The 22,200-nt window shown below is 47.8% G+C and overlaps 1 protein-coding gene across 4 annotated transcripts in view; it reads left to right on the top strand.

The window, feature by feature from the left end:
• The first annotated feature begins 6,259 nt into the window (after positions 1 to 6,259).
• PIK3R6 (phosphoinositide-3-kinase regulatory subunit 6) overlaps positions 6,260 to 22,200 on the top strand; it is a 54,529-nt gene continuing 38,588 nt past the window's right edge. For all 4 annotated transcript variants that reach the window (XR_010408766.1, XM_064583659.1, XM_064583660.1 and 1 more), the window contains exons 1-2: positions 6,260 to 6,419; positions 21,656 to 21,757. Coding sequence is in view for 2 of the 4 variants with exons in the window: in XM_064583660.1 (XP_064439730.1) it covers positions 21,745 to 21,757 (13 nt within the window). In the remaining 2 variants the exon portion in view is untranslated. The remainder of the gene's footprint in view (positions 6,420 to 21,655; positions 21,758 to 22,200) is intronic.

The raw sequence follows: 22,200 nt of genomic DNA, 5'->3' as shown, positions 1-22,200 counted from the left end.
AATTTGGAGTGGACCCAAACATTCAGTCCATAACACCCCGCAACTCTGAGTGTGTGGTCGCTGGAAAGGTGGCCGTGGCCACACCAGTCACCTGCACACATGCAGTGCCCGTTGGAGGAATCTCAGAAATTTAGGGCTTGGAAGGCTGAGCCTCCTCGTCACTGCAACCTGACCGGGAAAATCTCCACCGAATGTCAGGCAAGCACAAAATGAGATATTAGCAAACAGCGCTTACTGTCCACGCGCTTTACATACTTCTGTTGTCAGCTTATGCCTCCCAACAGCCCCCTAGGGTGGGTACTATTAGGCCCATTTTACAGATGAGGAAACAGAGACGCTAAGGAACTCGGTCAAGGTCACAGAGACAGCGGAAAGGAGAAGCCAGGATTCAAGCCCACATCGCCGAGTCCCAGAGTCGGGGCCCTTAACCACTAAGCTAGGCTGCTCCCTCAAGCTGCTCAGGTCGGAGTTGGGGAAACTGAAGCCTGGAAAAATAAAGTTCACACAGCTCTCCGAGAGGGCTGACTTCGTTGTCATGGAATTCTGGAGCTCTGATGTTTCAAAATGGAAGCTAGGGTCTTCGCAGACCCCCAGGAATGGGGGTGGGTGGGAAAGGGGGTGGGGTGGGGTGGGGGAGCAGGACGGGGAAGCTGAGGCCGGAGTGGGTTGGCAGGACTCCAGGCAAGCCTGTGCCTTCCACTGGAGGGGGGCGGAGGGGGGTCGCAGTCAGGAAAGAGGCCCTCTGTGGAAGTGTTCCGGGCCCAGGAGCTGGCCCCAGGGGGTCCCCGGAGACCTCTGAAGAAGGGGAAGTGGGAGGGGCGGGAGGGGACAGAGCAGCCCTACCCCACCCCCACCCCTGCACAGAGGCCTCCTCTGAGCAAAATGAGTGGCAATCTCAAGGCCAGAACCAGAACCAGGATTGTCCTCAGGGACCTGAGGAAGCGGGCAAGGGCTTTGCAAAGGCCCTCCCCAATCCCTCTGTGGCAGAGGAGGAAACTGAGACCCAGACAGGAGCAGGGGCCTGCGCAGCTAGAGGGAAGTTACAACAGAGCCCCTATTTGGGGTGTATGTGTGTGCCTGAGTGCGTGTGCGCGTGTGCATGGGGGCCAGGCAGTTGGCATGGATAATGAAGGGCTGGGGTCTTTGAGTTTTCTCAACAATCCTAGTTACCCCCCAGCCCTCTTGACCCCCAGCTTTCTTGCCCTGCCGGCCGGTCCCTATTCCTAGCGGGAATGCGTGTGCAAGAACACAGCGACTGTGCTAGGTCTCTTACACAGAAAGAGGCTCCAGGCCCCTCCACATTCGGGGGCGCGCGCAGAACGGCCCCCCAGCTCTGCTCCTCCAGCCCCCGCCCCGCCTGAGGAGGTGCGGGGACACCAGGCCCCGCCCCCAGGGCAGCCCAGCGCTCTCTCCGCCCCGCCCCCCGCCGCCCCAGAGGAGTCTGGAAAGGTCGACAGGTGCACCGACCAAGAGAATCCTGGGGAGGGAAGGTTTCTTCCCCACCTTGAAGGCAGGTGTGTACGAGGGGGAGCGGGCTGATTTTCTCTGCATCTCGACCCATGTCAGTGTGGTGCTGGGCCGGAAAATACGGACATTTACATTTAAGAAATTGATCCTTAGGTTCTGATCTACCACGCTCTCCAAGTAAACAAAGCACGTGGAAGATGGATTATGTATAATCACCCCAGGCAACAGCGATTATCACTGGATGGAGAGAAAAAAGATACTGGGAAGGCGGGGCCGGGGGGCTCCTTTTCACTCTGTATGCTCCTGTGATGTGTGAGTGGGTTTTTTTTTTTTTTTTTTTTTTTAGGATTTTATTTATTTATTAGAGAGAAAGAGCTCACAAGCACGGGGAGAGGCAGGAAGAGGGAGAAGCAGGCTCCCCGCCGAGCAAGGAGCCCGATGCGGGGCTCGATCCCAGGACCCGGGGATCATGACCTGAGCCGAAGGCAGCCGCCTAACCCACCGAGCCACCCAGGCATCCCGTGAGTGGCTTTTTGTAATGCAAATGTATCTGTGAGTTGCTTAAGTAATGTTCTGAAACACTAAAATTAAAAAAAAAAAAAAGTTGATGTTACAATCAAAACTCCGTCTTTCCTCAAAAATAAGAAGACTGTCTGAAAGAACGAGTGGATGGGTATAGAGCACAAACCTGCTTCCTACAGCGATCCCCCCACTAGTCCTAACTCTGCACGCACACTCACCCCATAGGACAGCATTGCCAGGGATAAGAATGGCCGTTTGCCGACGCTGTATCCTTCCTCCCTCTCCACACCCACAGCAGACACTACTGGAGGCTAACAGGTTCCCAGGTGATAATGATGCTGCTGATCCTGGGGCCCCACTGGGCGGACCACTGCTTTAGAGCATGATGTTATCCTGCTGCCCCCACTTCCCTGGGCCACGGCTCTGAGGGCTGGAGGGAATTCACTAGAAGCAGAGGTGCGCGGCAGGTGCATACCAGCCATGTCCCTGTGGGCGTCTTCCTGGACTGGGGATGGGAGCCGAGGAGGGTGAGCCAGCCTTCTCGCTGACTTGGCCCTGCACGTCCTCCCTGGGGAGCTGCGGGAAGCCCCTGGACCCCCGGGGGCCCCTGGTTCAAGTCCCACCCCCACCACGTAGGTGAGCCATCTTCATAACTGTCCTAGTTCATGAGGCGGTTGTATGCATGAAGTAAGGTGTGTTTCCATCACACCTCTTTTCTGGTCTGCTGACCTCTCACACCTTTCTCACCAACCAGGGAGCCATTTGGTTTTGGGTGTTGTTCATGAGTTTGGGGGTATAAAACTGGAGTCAAGGGTCAAAATGGAGGTATAGTGCTCGGAATGCACTTCTTTTTTAAAGACTTTTCGTTCATTTGAGAGCATGAGCAGGAGGGAAAGGCAGAGGGAGAGGGAGAAGCGGGCTCCCCACTGAGCAGGGAGCCCGATGCGGGGCTGGATCCCAGAATCCTGGGATCATGACCTGGGTCGAAGACAGATGCTTAACTGACCGAGCCACCCAGGCACCCGCTTTGAATGCACTTCTAAGAGGACTTAGCTTTGTTTGTGAAAAAGTCTGGGCGGAAGGAACCAGGAGTGTGTGATTCAGAGTCACCGGGGGGGAGAGAAGACAAAGCAGAAAAACCCCTCCACCCTACCCCAGCCCACCAGTCCAATGGCATGGCATGGACCAAGACTGTCTGGACAATAGAAATGTCCACAGGGGATTTTTATTTATTTATTTATTTTAGTTTTTTTATTTAAATTCAATTTAATTAACATACAATGTGCTATCAGTTCCAGAGGTAGAATTTAGTGAATCATCAGTTGCATGTAACACCCAGTGCTCATTACATCACGTGTCCTCTTTTATGCCCATCCCTGTTACCCTACCCCCCATCCTCCTCCCCTCCAGCCACCCTCAGTTTGTTTCCTATAGTCAAGAGTCTCTTACGGTTTCTGTCCCTCTCTGCTTTCATCTTATTTTATTTTCTCTTCCCTTCCCCTTTGTTCATCCGTTTTGTTTCTTAACTTCCACATATGAATGGCATCAAATGAGCTTTGTCTTTCCCACAGAGGATTTTTAAATTGTTTGCTAAGAGATGTGTACACACTTTTGCCATGTTCGCCCTGTAATCTTCAGTAAGATCTACATTGTTTATTGGGATTTTCTGTGGGTGGATTCCTTAGGAAACTGCCAAGAGCTGATGAAGTCTGCGTTTGCTGCTTGAGCTTCCCGAGATGGTTCCCACAGAAGGTGCAGCTGGAGCGAGGGCACAGGTGACCCTGGGTGTCTGGTATCCAAAGCAAACAATCTTGAGTGATTCCAATGCCCTGGTCCTCCAGGGCGCCCCGATCCCAGCACTGGTCCCCCTGCCACCACCATATCAAGAGGATTTAATGTAAGGTACTTAGAAGTTAAAAATGTAATTTGTCTGAAGCCCTGGGCTACTTAGTAATGGACAGGCAGTGATACATAGTATCTCCCTGAATAGGAGGGGGTCTTTTTGCAACATTGGTGCAGATGGGAAACCTAGCCACCTGGAAAAGAGATTCAACCCTAAGAAAAGCGTCTGGAAAGGCAAGGTTCCCTGGGATCAGTCAAAAGAGCAGTGACTTGGTGATGGTAGAATGCTGCAAGGGACAGGTAGGGGCCCTCTGTCCTTCTTCTCTCCCTCCTCTTCACTCCTCCTTGTTCCTGGCTGCCTATCACGCAGCCCCTCCTTGCAGGGGACAGCTCTGGGGCTGTCCGCTGTCACCAGGCAGCCCATGGCTACCACGCCCAGTACTCGGGCAAAGACGTTAGCTGTTGAAAGAGTGCAGCCACAGGAGGCCCTCATCAGCTTGTGATTTCCGATTCAGTTAGGCCAAAGCTGATAAGGAGAGGGGGCTGCCCACTAGGGCCACACTGGCTGCCTGCTGCTGAGTGCTGGTCTGCAGGGGCGGAGTCCCTGGTCCTTATCCTGCCCTGGACTTACTCATTGCACTCATTCACTCCCCCATCCATCCACCCATCCAGCCATCCATCTATCCATCCATCCATCCATCCATCCATCCATCCATCCATCCATCCATCCATTTGTTGTATTTAATGAGACAAACATTCTATTAACAGCCTCTTACTCTGGGACAGATAGGATAATGAATAAGACCTAGCCTCTGCCTCCCCAGGACTTACTGGGGGAGGGTGGACAGATGAGGCAGAACTCAAAGATACAAGATAGAATATGATTCCAGTCACATGAGGGAGCACAGAAAAGTACATATGGCAGGGAGACTGAACCAAGGAGCAAATGATCTTCTCCTCCTCCCTCGTCCTCCCTCCTCTTTCCTCCTCCTCCTCCCCCCTCCTCTTTTTTCTCCTCCTCCTCCTCCTCCTCTTCTGCAGAACCCATTCAAATCCTGGCAGAAAAAAAGACCACTCACTTCTTTGATTGCAAAGGAGAAACCCAAGCGACAGAAATCCAACTCAAACTGTCTTACTGAAAAAATGTGGGCAAGAGAATGTATTGGATCATGTAGTCAAACAATTAGCCATCAGGGTTTCAGGCGTGGCTGAATCCAGGCGTTCAAACGGCGCTGTCAGCAATCTGTCTCTCTCCAGGACCATTTACCATTAGGCCAAATCAGTTGAGGGCATAGCGACTCTGAGCTTTTCAAAGGTCCAGAAGTGTGTGTTGAAGATTTCCCAAAGTATTGCTTGGCTTCAAAGTGTGAGAAAAAGAAAGACTATGAGGAGCTAGCCAATGGGTCCATATCTTAGAGGTGATCTGCTCCCTGGCTCTGTTCTCTCTTAATTGCCAAGGTCAGCAGATGCTTTTGATGGCCTCCTCACCCCTGTCCTCTCTGCAGTCTTTGACACCACTGACCGCCATGTCCTTGACACCCTCCCCTCCTCCAGCTTGCACGGCACCCCGCTGTCCTCCAGCCTCTCTCACTTGTGTTTTCGCTCTTCTCTGCTGGAGCCGAGAGGTCTGGAGGGGACTCCACAGCATATACTCCAGCCTGGAGCTCAGGGGCCGCCCAGACCACTACAGAGCTGCAGGTGTCCAAGACCCCCGGGAGGGGTCACAGTGACAGGATGAAGCCTGGGCTTGGGGATCAAGGAACCACCAGCTCGAGACGGGCCTTGCCAGTCACACCAAGGAGTCTGGCCGTTCTCCTAAAGATAACAGGGAGCCACTGAGGGCTGTACTGGGAGCATAAGGTGATCAGATTTGTGTTTCAGCACCAGAGAGAGCCCTTTGGCTGGGAGGTGGAGGCAGGATCAGGCTTCTACGGCCATTCAGGAGGAGGACAATGGTGGCCTGATGAAGGGGTAACAGCTGTGGGGGTGGAAAAAGGGGACGATTTGCTACATGGGACTTGGTTCCATTTAGATGGAACAGTTGAGGGAGAGCGAGGTGTTGAGGATGACACTCAAGTTTCTGAATCTGAGATGAGGAGCAGAGAGGCGGGTTTGCAGGGGGTGGGGGAAGAGAGCTTGGTTTTTTTCGCATTGAGCTGGAAGTGCTGGATGATCCTCTGGCTCACAGTGTCTGGGGCAGGGACAGTGCGGTTGGTGTGTCTGGAGCTTGGGAGAGAGGTCTGGGCTCCGGGCATCACAGCCCAGTCAGCACCAGGGGGGGACTCTATGGAGGTGCCCCCTCCAAAGAAAGAACCTCCAGTGCCCATGAGTGACCGCAGAGCTTCTGTAGAAAGCAGCCTCACTGCAGGATGTATTCTGGGAGGAGCTTTCAAGGCCACGGGGAAGGGGAAGGAAGAGGAGGGGACAGAGCCGGGCCTGGGCGACACAGGGCCTTTCTCTGCAGATCTGGAGGCTGTCGTGGAGACTAAAAACATCGGGGTCTCTGGTGTGGGCAGCATCCCTGGGCAGGACTGTGGGGAGCCAGTCAGCAGAAAGACTTAGGGGAACCGAGTTCCTCCTGAACCACGGTAGGTGCTGGCTGGGGTAAGGTGTCCAGGGAGGAAGTCGGGGAGGCAGATCCTAGCAGAGCAGATGGAGGGGCCTGGAGGAGGGATTCTGGCAGGGAGCCCTCGAGGGGCTGAGATGCCCCCGGCGCTTATGTACAAAAGCCTTTCGGAGAAGGGTTACCGAGATATGTGGCCGCTAGGAGCACTGTGCCAAGTTAAGATCATTTAACTCATTTTCACAAGAACTAGGGACACAGGATCCATGAGAGGACCTCTCCTTTCTTCCCCGAATCCTGTAAGTGCCAATAATAATATAACCGATTACACACGCCCGGCGCGGCAGAGTATACTCTCCGTCCCGCGGGCTCTCCCGAGCAATCGGAGGTGGGCTGGATGCGTGTTTTCGTGCCCGTTTTATAGCTCAGAGAGATGAGGCAAGCTGCCAAGGATTGCAGGGCAGGTAAGCAAGGCGCCGGACTCAGATCAGTCTTCTGGTCCCGCCCGCACCCCTTCTGGGACATCCTCTGTCCATCCCTCTTCCCGGGGTGGCAGGTGACCATCATGCTGGGCTGGCCGCTTCTCTCCACATGCACAATCAAGCAGGAGCCCGAGGCCACGCAAGGCCAGGTCTCCGTGCTCGAGCTGGTGTGGCGTTGAGATGCGGTGTGAGTGACCGACAGAAAGTAAAGGGCATGAGGGTCCTCGGTGAGGGCAGGCAGGTACGCAGGTGACCTTGGGGTGTGGGATCTGGTGGGGGCATCTCTGCAGGAGGCGGCATGTGAGCCTTGAGGGGCTGGGAGGGTCTGTGTGCAGAGACAGCAAGCGTCCCAGTGGGGAGCAAGGTGTGCAAACCCCCAGAGCAGGAGAGTGGGTGCGGAGGAGGAGATTATGGGAAAGCACAGCTCTTGACTCCGTTTGGCTGCTGAAGCTGGAGCCCGTAGAGGGCTTGCAGGCGTGAGCCCGCTCTGCGCCTTCCCTTCCTCTAAGAGGTTCGTGAGCATCCTCCTGTTTAGTCCTGGCAGTAATCCTACGAGGTAGGTGCTATTATTAGCCCTCCTTTAAAGATCAGGAAGCTGAGGCACAAAGGTTCTAAGCAACTAGCCCAAGATGTCGCAGCAACAGAGAAGATTAGAACCCAGGCAATCCAGCACCAAATGCCATCAGCCCAGCCACTTTGCCACACAGCCCCGCCCCACGACCCACTCCTTGGCTGACGTGGTGGCTGTGAATCTGGTCCCCCATGAGATTCCTCCCTGCGCACCCCTGCCCCCCACCCCCCAGCCCCCGCAGAACAATGCTCTCCTTCCCCCACCCCTCACCGCCCAGACTGGCCTCCCTCACATCCAGGTGTTTCCTCCCCGGCCAGGGGCAGACACAGCAGGGGAAACAGGCCTGCCCCATCCCCAGGGGACAGCTGGGAGCAGGGCCCCCGCGTCCCCGGTGCCTCGGGAATCTAGAAAGCCCAAGTGGGCCTCATGGGATGAGGGTTGAGGGTTGAGGACTCCAAGCTCTGCATTTCTACTGTGAGTCCGATACTCACATACTCTGGCAAGTATGACTTTCTCCACGGAGGCAAAGTTCAGAGTACTGGAAATAGCATCTGTCCCCAAAACTCAGGGGGTTCTGAGGCAGCAGTGGTGGGAGGAGGAGGAAGTGGGTTTGGTGGCAGGGAATTCCCTTTTCCCTGTGCCAGAGTCGGGGGCGGACGACAGGTGGGCCGTAGAGCTACCATCTTGGGAAACTCTGTGTCTTCGTTCCCGGATTGTAGGCCTGGAGGGCTGGCCGCAGGGAGGGTGCGTGGTGGGTTCTGTGTAAAGAGCCTGGCCTAGAAGCCAGCAATGGGGGGGGGGGGGTTGGGGTGCCAGGGTGGGCAAGGGATCTTCAGAAGCCAGGGTCTTCATTGCTGGAACACTGGCCCCGAGCCAGGCCTCCCCAGATCCCCCTCTGGACCCTGCTTCCTTGAGTCCTTCCTGTAGCTAGACGTCTTCCCCCACCTCGTCTTGCACCAGCCGTGGGCTGGGAACAGCAGTAGGGAACGGGCTCCCATTGGCTTCTTCCTGCTGCGTCCCCTACAGCCACCACTGTGGTTCTGTGGGGGTCCCGGGCCGTGTTTCACCCCAAGGCAGTGACCAGCTGGTGTTTGCACCTGCTCTGAGGACCGTTTATTGTGAATGTTCTATATTTAAGGAATAATACCCTCCGAATCCCAAGTCACTCATTCATCCTTTGTCTCTGATCTTGTCCCTACGTCAAGAATTGTGAAGCGCCTGGGCGCCTGGGTGGCTCATGGGCGCCTGGGTGGCTCAGTTGGTTAAGCGACTGCCTTCGGCTCAGGTCATGATCCTGGAGTCCGGGGATCGAGTCCCGCATCGGGCTCCCTGCTCGGCAGGGAGTCTGCTTCTCCCTCTGACCCTCCCCCCTCTCATGCTCTCTCTATCTCATTCTCTCTCTCAAATAAATAAATAAAATCTTTAAAAAAAAAAAAAAAAGAATTGTGAAGCGCCTAAGATCTTCCCCTCCTGGTAACTATTCGATTAGCCCGCCACAGTTTCGCCGGCAGAAAACCTAAGAGTCTAGAGTCCAAGACGAAGGACTTGATGACTCAGGGCGTGACAAGCATGTGAGCATCAGGCTGGAGTGTCTCGGGCAGATCTGGCCCCACTCATTCCCGTGCCTTTGCAGGTTTCCACCCAGAGCTCACCTCCTCAGTGAGACCTCCCTGAGCAACCTCTTAGAAACCTCACCCCCAGCTCTGGAGCCTCACATTCCCCTGCCCGGCCTCGTCCTTGCAGCGCTGACCGTCAGCTAATAATACGACTTAATTCCTGAGTCTATTGTCCATCCCCTGCGTGCTCACTAAACACCCTGTAGAGCGAAGCCTTTATGAGAGCAGGTGTTTTTGTCTGTTTTAAATTATGCCATTTCCCCAGGACCTGGAATGGTGTCTCACATCTAGAAGGGGCTGAATGAAGGAATGAGTGAGTGAATCCATCCATTTCTTGGGTCCCCCACTGAAGGCCTGGTTTTCCTACCCGCGTCTGTAGGACGGCGTCTGGCACACAGCAGGGCTCAGTAAAGGAGACACTGAATGAACACTGGGGGGGGGGGCAGGGCAGGGTGAGAGGCGGCCCACGGGGACTGGGGGGCTTCTCCCTGGTGGTGGGGGTTCACCCCGGGCTGCTTTCCCTGCTGCCGACCAGCTGCTGAGAATCTTCCTGACTGGTGGCAGAGGCTGGTGTGTTCCTTTCCTGTGCTGTCTCGTTCTTGCGGTGACTGGGGAGCTGGGAGAGGGCGGGAGCACGTGAGTGGAGCCCTGCAGAGCCCTGCGGTGCCCTTTCCTTGGGCAGTGGCACAAAAGCCACACCAGGACATTGCAGCCTGGCTTGTCCCAGGTGCGGTCTGACCCGGACCCCCATCCCCAGGTGGCAGAGCACGATGTCCATCTCACCGTTGTGCCTGGGTCCCCTTCCCATGGGATGGTCGTCTCCTTCGCCAGCATTCTGAGCATCAACATAATCTTCATGTCATGTGCCATTTGTCCAACCAGCCACGCCCCACAGTCTTGTTTCTGCTCCCTAGCCTGAGAGCGGTTGGGAACAGTGACCCTGTTCTGTCTTCCTACGAGTGCCTGGTGGTCGTTCATTCAATGGTATTTATCGGGGTCCTTCTATTGGTATAAGCAGCGTCAGGTAATGGGGAGCCAGCAGTGAATAAACAGAGTCCCGCCCTCATGGAACATTCTAGCAGAGGCAACCAGTCCATCCACAAATGGGACTCCATACACGGTGCCTAGAGAAGTGGAGAGGCACCCCGTGGGTGTTTGTTGACTGACTCGCATGGGCACCAATGTGGGACTCGATCCCAGGACCCGGGGATCATGACCTGAGCCAAAAGCAGTTGCTTAACCAACTGAGCCACCCAGGTGCCCTCTTTTTTTTTTTAAGATTTATTTATTTATTTGAGAGAGAGAACGAGAGCAGGGGGAAGGGCAGAGGGAGAGGAGAGAGAATCCCAAGCAGACTCCCTGCTGAATGTGGAGCCCGACGTGGGGCTCGATCCCACAACCCATGAGATTATGACCTGCGCTGAAACCAAGAGTCAGATGCTTAACCAGCTGAGCCACCCAGGTGCCCCCACAAAAGCCATTCTTTATTGGCTGCTCTTAGAGCATCAGGACTAGAGACACAGCATAGCTCATGTCTGCCTCCAGGGGTCCTGCCGGGGCATGAATGATGCCCCGGACAAGCTCCTGGGCACCAGGGAACAGCTGTGCCTCTGGCCCTCCCCACGGGCTGGGCATGCCTGCAGGCTGTTGCCATGCAGAACGGTGGGCCCTGTCTTGCCAGATCTCCCAGTTATTCCTTTCATGTAAAAGCTGGGCATCTGGATTTTTATGTGAAATACGACTTTTTAAGAGTTGGCTGCAGATTCAGATCTGCTCTCGCTTCTTCTGGGATGGGGGTGGGGGGCGATGGCCCAGACGAGGGGTGAGGATGCTGGCTTTTCACTGTAGAGCAGTTTGAACCTTTTCGATTTACCATTGGTGTGGTTGTTCTTCCCAAGGTGAGTTTTATCAATCTACTAGGCAGAGTGTGCCACTGGGGCCCCGGTGTGAATCTGAAATGGGTTCTTTGTCAGGCATGTTGTGCACATGGGTCCGTGAGAGTGTCAGTGTGCTGATCCCGGGCCAGAGCGAGGCAGCTGGGGCCGCACTGCCATCCTTAAGAAGTCCTTAAAAAGTCAGGGCCCCCAGTTTGAAGGACAAGGACCGCGTCTCCCTCATTCATGTCTGAACTCCCACGGCCTTGCCCAATTTTGGCCGCCTGGATTGGCCCGTGTTCCATAGATGCTCTTTGATTGCTCAGCAATGTCAGTCACTCCGAACACTGCCAGGAACTAAGAAGAGAGCCGCGGGGCCTCTGAGCTGCCCAACTAGAGGTTCCACGTCTGTGGATGGAAGCTTCCCGCTCTTTTCCTGGATCTGTTTTCCTCAGGCTTTGTTTTTGTATTTTACCTACAAGACAATCCCATGTGCTTATCTGGCTTCCCAGCCTTCTGGAAGAGCAGAGATGGCCAAGACATGGTTGCTGCCAACACAGGGGAGCCTTTGTTGGAATTAGAAAGAAGCACCCCCTCTGAGCAGACATTCAGGGTAGGATGGAGGCTGCCATCCTCTGCAGACAGCCCCTGAAATCTTCGGCGTGCAACAACATGCAACGAGCCCCCCTGAGATTCATCGAGAAAACCTTCAGAGACCTGTTTCGATGCTAAAACGGGCAAGCTTCATTTCCTAAGAAATGCGTGTCACCGTGAAGTGAAGACAGAGGTGATGCTGCATTTTGAGTATGACCTGGGTGCTGCTCACTGCCATTTCCTGTCTGGGTGCAAGCTTGTCCCCTGAGGGCTCCCCCACCGCCTTATGGTCAACAGCCCCAAAGGACAGGAAATAGAGTACAGAGGTCCCCTGCAGAGGAGTAGAGGGGGGTGAGCACAGAGCATCTCCAGCACTTGTGCAAGTATATGTAAGTACTGAAGAAATGTTTGGTGAATGAATGAGCGAGCAAATGAATGAAGAGAAAAATGGATAAGGAGGCTTTCCAACCTTGGTTGTTTACGCTTCTTACAATTTTTATTTTCAGTTAAAGATCAGCCCAGAATAGCCCCAGTTTTGCACCGCGAGTCCTGAGACAAGCACCTCTTTTAATCTATCTCTTTGTGATTTCTTTTCCTTCGAGCATGCTCAATATTCCATATCTGCTGATTCCACCTGGACAGACGCTTACCTGTGTGTTCATTTCATTTTTACTAGGGCAGAGGGTGCCCTGCGAGGTTTGGAGGTGGGGGAAGAAGGGGTGCAGAGGGCAAGGGAGGTGGCCGTGACTTCATACCCTCAGTTGAGATCAAGCTCTAGCCCTGGTTTCATCGTTCATTAGCCATGTGATTTTTGGCAAAATACCTCACCTCTGTTCCGCAGGATGTTTATTCATCATCTACTGGGTACCAGCACTGCCCGGGGTGCTAGACATGCTGTGGTGAATAGACACAGGAGAGCCCAGTGTTTGTGGAGCTCACGCTCTAATGAGTAGCTGAGAAAATTAATCATGAGACAGGAAAACTTTGATACTGATAAATGCTATGAATAATAAAAAAAGAGTATGCTAGAGTATCACCTGGGGTGGGTGTGGGGGTGGTTATTTTAGATAGATTGACCAGGAAAGGCCTCTCTGAGGAGGTGACATTTAAAATGAGACCTGAATATTGAGAAGGAGTGTCGCTGTGCAGAAAGGTGTTCCAGGCAGAGGCGTGCAAAGGTCCTGAGGCAGGTCTGGGAAGTGTGAGTAGCACAACGAGCCATGAGGTGAGAGCCTGGTGAGCCAGAGGGAGAGGGGGAGGACCTGAAGCTGGAGAGCTGCACTGGAGCGAGATGTGGCAAGATTTAGGCAGGGTGAGGAGTGGGGAGTTATTCTAAGATCTAAGAGAAGCCATTGGTGGGCTTTAATCAAGGACTGGGTTATAGGGAAAGAGTGGATACAGGGGGACTTATTGAGGGAACGGCCATGATCTGAGCAAGAGGTGACGATGGTAGCTTGGTCCCCATGCACTGGGCAGAGATTATCATGATGATTCTTTTTTTTTTTTTTTTAGATTTTATTTATTTATTTGACAGAGAGATAGTGAGAGAGGGAATACAAGCAGGGGGAGTGAGAGAGGGAGAAGCAGGCTTCCCGCTGAGCAGGGAGCCCGATGTGGGGCTCGATCCCAGGACCCCGGGATCATGACCTGAGCTGAAGGCAGACGCTTAACGACTGAGCCACCCAGGCGCCTCTATCATGATCATTCCTTAACCACAGCTAATAGAGGGGGACCTGGGAATCCAGCGTCTTGGGTCCCACTTGGGAAGTTTCTCTTGGCCTCCCCGCATCACTGGGTCTGGAGTCAGGGTCTGTCCTGGCCCCACTGTGCAGTGGCTCAGACCACCCCACGTTGCCATTTCCAGGCCCTCCCGCCAGACTGGGGACATCGCAGGGTCAGCCACATGCTCTCATCCGTGGTTGGATCTTCAGGTTTGTGTTTTCACAATTCCTGCAGATTTCGATGTCTATTCTCACCCACAAAAACACACCACGGAGCCTTTTCGGAAAGAATGAGTGGCATGAATGCCCAACGCATTCCTCTCTTTGGCGGAGTTTTGGGTCCTTCATCTCTACACCCAGCCCTTTTTCAAAATTTTGTCACGAAGCAGTTTGACATTCTGCCTGGCACTTCGGAGCACCCATTTCACCAAGAGGGAAGCTATAGCTCTGAGAGGCCAGTGACGAGCCCCACCAGTGCCCAGGAAGGGAGAGAAGGGAAATTATTTTAACAGTTCTATTGTGGTTTTTTCTTTTTTAAGTTACCCTGCCTTTTTTTTTTTTTTTTAAGATTTTATTTATTTATTTGAGAGAGAGAAAGAGCACAAGAGGGGGGAGCGGGAGAGGGAGAAGCAGACTCCCTGCCGAGCAGGGAGCCCCATGCGGGACTCGATCCCGGGACTCCAGGATCATGACCTGAGCCGAAGGCAGTCGCTTAACCAACTGAGCCACCCAGGCGCCCCTGGCTGTTAGTTTTAGATAGCATGGGTATTTTCTATGTTGCATTTTTTTTTTTAAAGATTTTATTTATTTATTTGAGACAGAGAGAATGAGAGACAGAGAGCACGAGAGGGAGGAGGGTCAGAGGGAGAAGCAGACTCCCTGCCTAGCAGGGAGCCCGATGCAGGAATCGATCCCGGGACTCCAGGATCATGACCTGAGCCGAAGGCAGTCGCTTAACCAATTGAGCCACCCAGGCGCCCCTAAGTTACCCTGCTTTTAAGTTAACACCACAGGGCAACGTGATGGCAGTCTTCCTAAGTCGGGTGGTGGGCTCACAGGTGTCCATTTTATTGTTAGGTTTCACAACGTACATATATGTTAGCTCGCCTCTTGGGCACCATCTGTTCCATAATAAAAATAAAGCCAGACATCGTATTAGGAAATCGGAAGATGTAGAAAAGCATTACAATGAAAATTACCTGTGATCCCAGTGTCTATGGGTAAGTGATATCATGTGCGCGTATGCGCGCGCACAAACACACACAGGGTATAAACAGACACAGGTAAACTGGGCAAATCTGAATAAGGACGTTTGAGGTCGATGTCCTGGTTATGATACCATCCTGTGGTTTCACGAGATGCTATCACTGAGCAGACCGGATAAAGCGTACGTGAGATCTCTTCTTACCACGGCAGGTGAATCTGCAATTATCTCAAAATGAAAAGTTGAACTTCCAAAAAGATAGCAGCTCTTTCTTTCTTTTTTCAAATGTAACTACAATACTATGATCTCCCTCCCCGCAAATTTCTGTAGTGTTTACATTCCCACTTGCCTCTGTGTAGTAGTTTTTGTAATATTTTGAATTGGGATCTAAACAAGATACACACACCATCTTGGTTGATTAAAGTCTCTCCGGTCCCTGTGAATTCCTAGCCACCCCCCACCCAACACCATTCATTTCCATGTGTGTTCTCACCGCCACCCCATCTTCCTTGCTATTACTCTGTTAAGAGAGAACAGGGTCTGTGTCCTGTAGAGGTTCTCAGAGTCTGGTTTTTGCATCCTGGTAGTATGTGTCCGCGTATTCTGTATTTTTCATAAATTGGTCATCGGATGTAGAGGCTTGTTTGCTTTTAGAGTATATAAAACATGCACAAGTTTTAAAAATTCCTTTTCTAGAATGTCCTAAAAATGGAAACATACAGCATGTAACCTTTTGAACCTGGCTTCTTTTACTCAGTATGAGATTCACACATGTCCTTGTATATAAGACTAGTTCATCTCTTTGTATCAGCAAGTATCCCATGGTATGAATGTATCAGTTTGCTTGTCCTTTCACCCTTGAGGGCATTAGGTTGTTTCCAGTTTGGGGCCATTATGAACAGAGCTGCTATACCTACCCATGAACAGGTTTTTGTGTGAAATTGTCATTCTTCTACAGGAAGTCGTTAGGACTGGGATTTCAGGATCACATAGTAAGCGATGTTTAACTTTATGAGAAATTGCCAGACTGTTTTCCAAAATGGTAGTGCTATTTTGCATTCCCACCAATAATGTGTGAGCATTCCTGTTCTCCCACATCCTCTCCAGCATTTTGTATTGTCACCACTAAATTTGGGGCATTCCGATGGTTGTATGGTGGTATCTCCCGGTTTTAATCTGCATTTCCCTGATGACAAATAACATGCATTTTTTTTTTCTTGTGCTTACTTGCCATCCACATATCTTTTTGGATGAACTGTTTAAACAAATATTTTTCCTGCTTGGGGATATTACTTGTTTTCTTACTGTTGAGTTTTGAGAGTTCTTTATATGTCCTGGATACAAGTTCTTTGTCAGATATGTGATTTGAAACTATTTTCTCCAAGTCTGTACTGTCTTTTCATTTTCTTAAAACTACTTTTTGCAAAGCCAAAGTTTTTAATTTTGGCAAAGTCCAATTTATCAATTTTTTCCTTTATGGATCATGCTTTTGGTATCATATCTAAGAATTCTCTCTAACCCAAGGTCTCAAAGACTTTTCCCTATGTTTTATTCTAAACCTTTTATAGTTTTACCTTTTACATTCAGATCTGTGATACATATTAAGTTCACTTTGCCTTGAGGTGTGGGATTTAAGTTGAGGTACTTCAGTTTTTTTGCATATTGATGATTGATTGATTGTTCCAGACCATTTGTTGGAAAGACATATCCTTCCTCATTGACTTGTCTTTGCAACTTTGTAAAAAATCAGTTGGCTGTTTCGATGTGGGTCTATTCCTGGACACTCCATTCTGTTCCTTGGATCTGTGTCTAGTCCTTCACTAATAATTTTATAGTTGTTCTTAAAATAGGGAGATGAGTCCTCAAATTTTTTTTTTCAAAATTTTTTGGCTATTTCAGTTCTTAGAAATTTTAGAATCTGCTTATCTTCTATCTACAAAAGAAATCTGATATTTTTATTGGAATTATATTAAATCTATAAATCAACTGGGGAGAATTGACATCTCAACTATATTGGGTCTTCCAGATCAGAAACAGTGCATGTCTCCATTTATTTCAGTGTTCTTTGCTTTCTTTCACCAGCATTTTGTGGTTTTCATTGGACAGATCCTACACATGCTTTGTTAGTTTTATTTCTCTTTTTTAAAAGTATTTCTCTCTCTCTTTTTTTTATTTTGGAGCTATTTTAAATGGCATTGTGTTTTAAATTTTGGTTTCCAGTTGTTTATTTTTAGCATATATAAATATGTCTGATGTTGTATGCTGACAATATGTCCTGTGATCCTGGCAAACTCACTTATTAGTTCTAGGAGATTTTTTGGTAGATTCTGAGGGATTTTTCTATGTTCACCTGTTACCTGTGAATAGGGTTGTATTATTTGCAAATAGTTTTATTTCTTCCTTTCTGAGCTGTATACCTCTTTTCCTTTCTTTTTCTACTTTTTTTTCTTTGTCTTATTACACTGGCTTCCAATATTATGTTGATTTGTTGAATAGAAGTGGTGAGAGTGAATGTCCTTGCCTTTTCCTAAACTTTAAGGGGAAATATTCAGGGTTTTTTGCTATTATATATGTTAGTTGGGAGGCTTTTTGGTGTAGGCCCTTTATCAGATTAATGAAGTTCCCTTATATTCAGTTCCCTAGGTTTTTTTTTTTTTTTGATTTTGATTTATTTATTTATTTGAGAGAGAGAGAGAGAGAGAAACAGCATGAGAGGGGAGAGGTTCAGAGGGAGAAGCAGGCTCCCCGCCGAGCCGGGAGCCTGATGCGGGACTCGATCCCAGACCTGAGCCGAAGGCAGTCGCTTAACCAACTGAGCCACCCAGGCGCCCAGTTCCCTAGGTTTTTATCATGAATGTTAAAATTTGTTAAATGTTTTTACTACATCAATTAATAGGAACATATGGTTTTTCTTTTTTAGTCTTTAATATAATAGATTACGCTGATCAACTTTCAAATATTGAACCAGACTTGGATCCCTGGAATAAACCCCATCAAGTTGTTACACATTATTCTTTTTATATATTGCTGGTTTTAGTTTGCTGATATTTTGCTCAGAATTTTTTTTAGATATGTTTATAAGGGATATTGGTCTATTTTCTTTTCTTGTACTATCTTTGTCTGGTTTTGATATCAGGAGAGCGTTAGACTCCTAAAATTAGTTGGGAAGTGTTAACCCACTTATTTTATTGCTGGGGCCTATGGATTATTTAGAAATGTGTTGCTTAATATCCCAATATTTGGAGATTTTCTAATTATCTTTATGTTACTGATTTCAAGTTTAATTTCATTAGGTTCAGCAAACCTACTTTGTATAATTCCGTTATTTTAAATTTATTAAAGTTTGTTTTATAACCAAGGGTATTGTCTATCTTGGTGAATGTTTCATGCACACTTGAAAAGAATTTATATTCTGCTATTGTTGTGTGTAGTGTTCAATGATTGCCTGTTAAATTCAGTTGGTTAATAGTATTATTCAGTTTTTACATGTCTTTCCTGATTTTCCATCTGCTGGTCCTATCAATCACTGAGAAAGGACTGCTAAAATCTCCAACTGTAACTGGATTTGCCTACTTGTAATTTAGTTTTATTAGTTTTTCCTTTGTGTATTTTGAAGCCCTGTTTTTAGGTGCATACATGTTTAGGATTGTTGTAGCTTCTTCATGAATTAACTCTGCTATCATTATGAAAAGTAGTAAGAAGCTTATTCCTAGCAATTTTCCTTGCTTTGAAATCTACTTTGTCTCATACTAATACAGCTACTTCAGCATTCTTTTGATTAATATTCAAGTGGTATATATTTTTTTCTGTTCTTTTGCTTGTCTATGGCATTATATTTGAAGTGAATTTATTGTAAACAGCATAGAGTTGGTTCTGGTTTTTTAAAATACTGACAGTCTATGTCTTTTAATTGGTGTGTTTAGACCATTTAGATTTAATATAACTATCGATATGTTTTTATTCAGGTCTGCCACTTTATTATTCATCTTCTGTTTGTTATTTCTGGCTTTTGTTCCTCTGATAGAGGGAAGAAAGCATTAAAGATTCTTCCCATGCCCTTGGAACTATAGTTCCTCTAGTCAGAGGAAAGAATTTCCCTTTTTCAGAATTTTAGGCACCTGCATGGCCACCAGTGCCATCCCTGTTGCTGCTATTGTTATTACAAGATTGCCTGGGGGATATGGAAGGAGGAACTGCAAAAGAAAAAGTAAATTCCCCCATCTCTCCAATCCTTTGGGGACCCATTTTTTGATCCTCAGAGCAGAAAGAGAGGCTTTTCTTCTAGCTCCTTCTGTCTGCCCTAAGTGTGCACTTGTGAGTTTCAGGCTGTCTTTGTGTCCAGGCCAGGGTATAATGGGGAGGGGGGACGTGCAGAAAACTCATTGTCAGATTGTTCACATACTGGTTTTCTTCCCCATTCTGCATGGTACCATTTACTTTTCAGAATCCTCAGATAGCCGTTCCATGCATACCATCCAGAGTTTTTAGTTGTATTGAGTGGGAGAGTTACAGCCGAGTATACTTACTCCATGTTAACTAGAACCAGGACCTCCTCCAATGTCAAGTTTTGATGTTCAGTTTTTCCTGACTTTTTACAATGCATCTGAGCAAATTTAGAAATATACTTTTTAAAATTAATGTGTTAGAAAGGTGTTAACTGTTTTGTTACCTAGTGTTTAAAATGAATACTTCTGAAAATCTTTTTAATTCAATAAATGTATCATTTTTATGTCTGCTTAGTATTCCATTGCACAAGTAACTTGTATTTGCTTAACTGATGCTCTGTCATTGGGCCTTTAAGTTTCTTCTGTTTTTCTCCCTTTATAAACAATGTTTCGATGGACATTGTTATATACTTTCCTTATGCACTCATCCAATTATTTCCTTAGGAGAAATTCCTAATAGTGGAGTTGCTTGGACAAAAAGTATACACATTTTGAATTTTGATGCTTATTGCCCAGCTACCCTCCAGAAAAGCTATACAAATTTCCACTCTCACCAGTTGAGTACAGAGCAAATTTTTCCATATCTTCAGCAATTTTTTCCATATCTTCAGCAACTTCAAATCTTTTCTAATCCTTGCCAATGGCATATCACATTTTAATATTCCTTTCTATGATTATCAATCATCTAGAATTATTCAGAATATATTATAATTTAAATTCATTGAATTCGATCAGTGATATTTATTTTATACTTTTAATATTTAATTTTTTATTGTGGTAAAATATACATACCATAAAATTTTCCATTTTAACCATTTTAAAGTACAAAAATTCAGTGTCATTAAGTATATTCACAACATTGTACAATCACCACTGTCCATTTTCAGAACTTTTTCATCATCTCTGTACCCACTGAGTAATAATTCCCTATTCCTCCTTCCCCATAGCCCCTGGGAACCTCTGTTACACTTCCTGTCTTTGTGAATCTGCCTATTGTAAGTGCCTCATGTAAATAGAATCAAATAATATTTGTCCTTTTGGCCTGACTTATTTCACTTAGCATGATGTTTTCAAGGCTCATCTATGTTGTAGCATGTGTCCAAAGTTCATTCCATTTTAAGGTTGAATAATTTTCTTTCGTATGGATATACCACATTTTGTTTACTCATTCAACTGTTGATGGACATTTGGAGTATTTCCAATTTTTGGTTATTTTGAATAATGCTGCTATGCACATCAATATGCAAGTATCTGTTAGAGTCCCTATTTTCAATTCTCTTGGGTATTTACCTAGGAATGGAATTTCTCGGTCCTGTGGTAAATCTATGTTTAACTTTTGGAGGAATCACTACTCTTTTCCACCACAACTGCACCATTTTGAATTCCAACCAGCAACGCACCAGGTCTAATTTCTCCACATCCTTGCCAACACTTGTTATTTTCTGTCGTTTTCTTTTTTAAATAGCTGTCCCAGTGAGTGTGGAGTGCTTCATCTATTTTTTAAGCTATCTTTATTAGATTTTGCTATCAAGGATAAGTTGACTTTTTCAGAGAATCTTTCCTTCTTTCTCTATGCTTTTGAACAGTTGAAATAGCTTAACATTTTTCTTCACTGGTTTGAGAGAGCTTATCAGAGGAACCATCTGAGACATATATCACCTTTTTTTTTAAAGAGATTTATTTATTTATTTTAGAGAGCGTGTGTATGAGTGGGGGAGGGGCAGAGGGAGAGAGAGAGAGAGAGAGAGAGAATCTCAAGCAGACTCCACACTGAGCGCAGAGCCTGATGCGGGGCTTGATCTCACGACCCTGAGATCACGACCTGAGCCAAAACCAAGAGTGGGACACTTAACCAACTGAGCCACCCAGGTGCCCTGACGTATATCATTTTTTAAGAGCTAATTCGTTGACAGCTTTCTTTATTTCTTCACTGCTCACTAACATAAACAGTTTTGCTAACTCTTATGAAGCCTTTTGTGTCATTTTTATTTCCCTAGAAAACCATGTGTGAGATATAGAGTTCATATTTTTTTTGCTACAAATAAACATATATCACATATATATATGTGCATATGTGGTATGCATGTATGTTATCGTTTTAAATCATTGCCAATGGTATATCACATTTTAATATTCATTTCTATGATTATCAACAGGCTACAATTATTCAGAGTACATTATATTTTATTCCGTTGAGTATACTTGATATTTACCATTCCTGATATTTTCTTTTTGTTCTCTCTCTCTCTCTCTCAATTAGCTTTCTCAGGCATATTTTTATTCACTTACTCTTGGATTTGTTCATAGTTCCTCTGCTTTTTAGTTGTGGAGTTTATTGCTCTGGGAAGCAGGCTTTGGGGGTCCCTCCGACTGGGATCATGGTCGGGCGGCCAGGGGTCATGACTAAGGGCATGCATTTGAGAGCCAGACAGTCTGAGTTCATTCCTTTACTTACCAGCTCTTTGACCTTGAATCATTATTTAACCTCTCCTTACTTCAATTTCCCCATCTGTAGAATGGGGAGGAAGATAGTACCTACATTATAAGGTTAATATGAATGTTAAAAAGTTGATCGTATTTAAGTGTTTAGAAGAGTACCCGGCACATAGCCAGCACCATAGAAGAATTTCTTAAATAAATCTAGGCTTTCCTCCAATGCACTAGAAGCCTAGGTCCCCTAGGAGCCTCTCCATTCCCCCAAATATACTTTCTGTACCTTCCCACCACTTACACTAACTGCCTTTTATTTTGCAGAACCACCTCTGTGCGGAAAAACAACCACTTTACTTTCCATTCTGCTGTCTGAGACAACCACATCCTCCTCACACATACCCCAGGCTCCCATGGAGAGCTCAGGTCAGTATGACTGGGGGCAGAGGGGTCCAGTGCACCTGGCTGCATCGCAGGGTAGGCCTCCCTTGCAGGTGAGAAGGCCCCCAGGGCAGGCAAGACCACCTTCACCTTCACCCCGACCCCCAACTCAGCTGCCCAAATGGGAGAAGATCTTGAGAAGTGGACATCCACACACTTGTGTGAGCCCCAGCTGCTTGCAGGTCACTGAGCTGGACACTGGGGATAATGACAATAATAGCCAAGATCTGTCACCAAATGCTTGCATTTATTTAACAAAAACCTCTCTAGTGCTTATACTCTATCAAGTAGTGATAGAAGCAATTGACAAATATTAACTCATTTAGTCTTCATAAAGACCCCATGAGATAACGGTTATCATTCCTCCCATTTCTCAGAAGGAGAAAGTGAGACCCAGAGGGGACAGGTATTACTTCCAAGGCCATACA

Source organism: Mirounga angustirostris, unplaced genomic scaffold (genome assembly GCF_029215605.1).
Source record: "Mirounga angustirostris isolate CCGP_5_RB_7025 unplaced genomic scaffold, mMirAng1.0.hap1 SCAF_17, whole genome shotgun sequence".
In the NCBI taxonomy this organism is placed as follows: domain Eukaryota; kingdom Metazoa; phylum Chordata; class Mammalia; order Carnivora; family Phocidae; genus Mirounga; species Mirounga angustirostris.
This window is presented reverse-complemented; position numbering and strand designations above follow the sequence as displayed.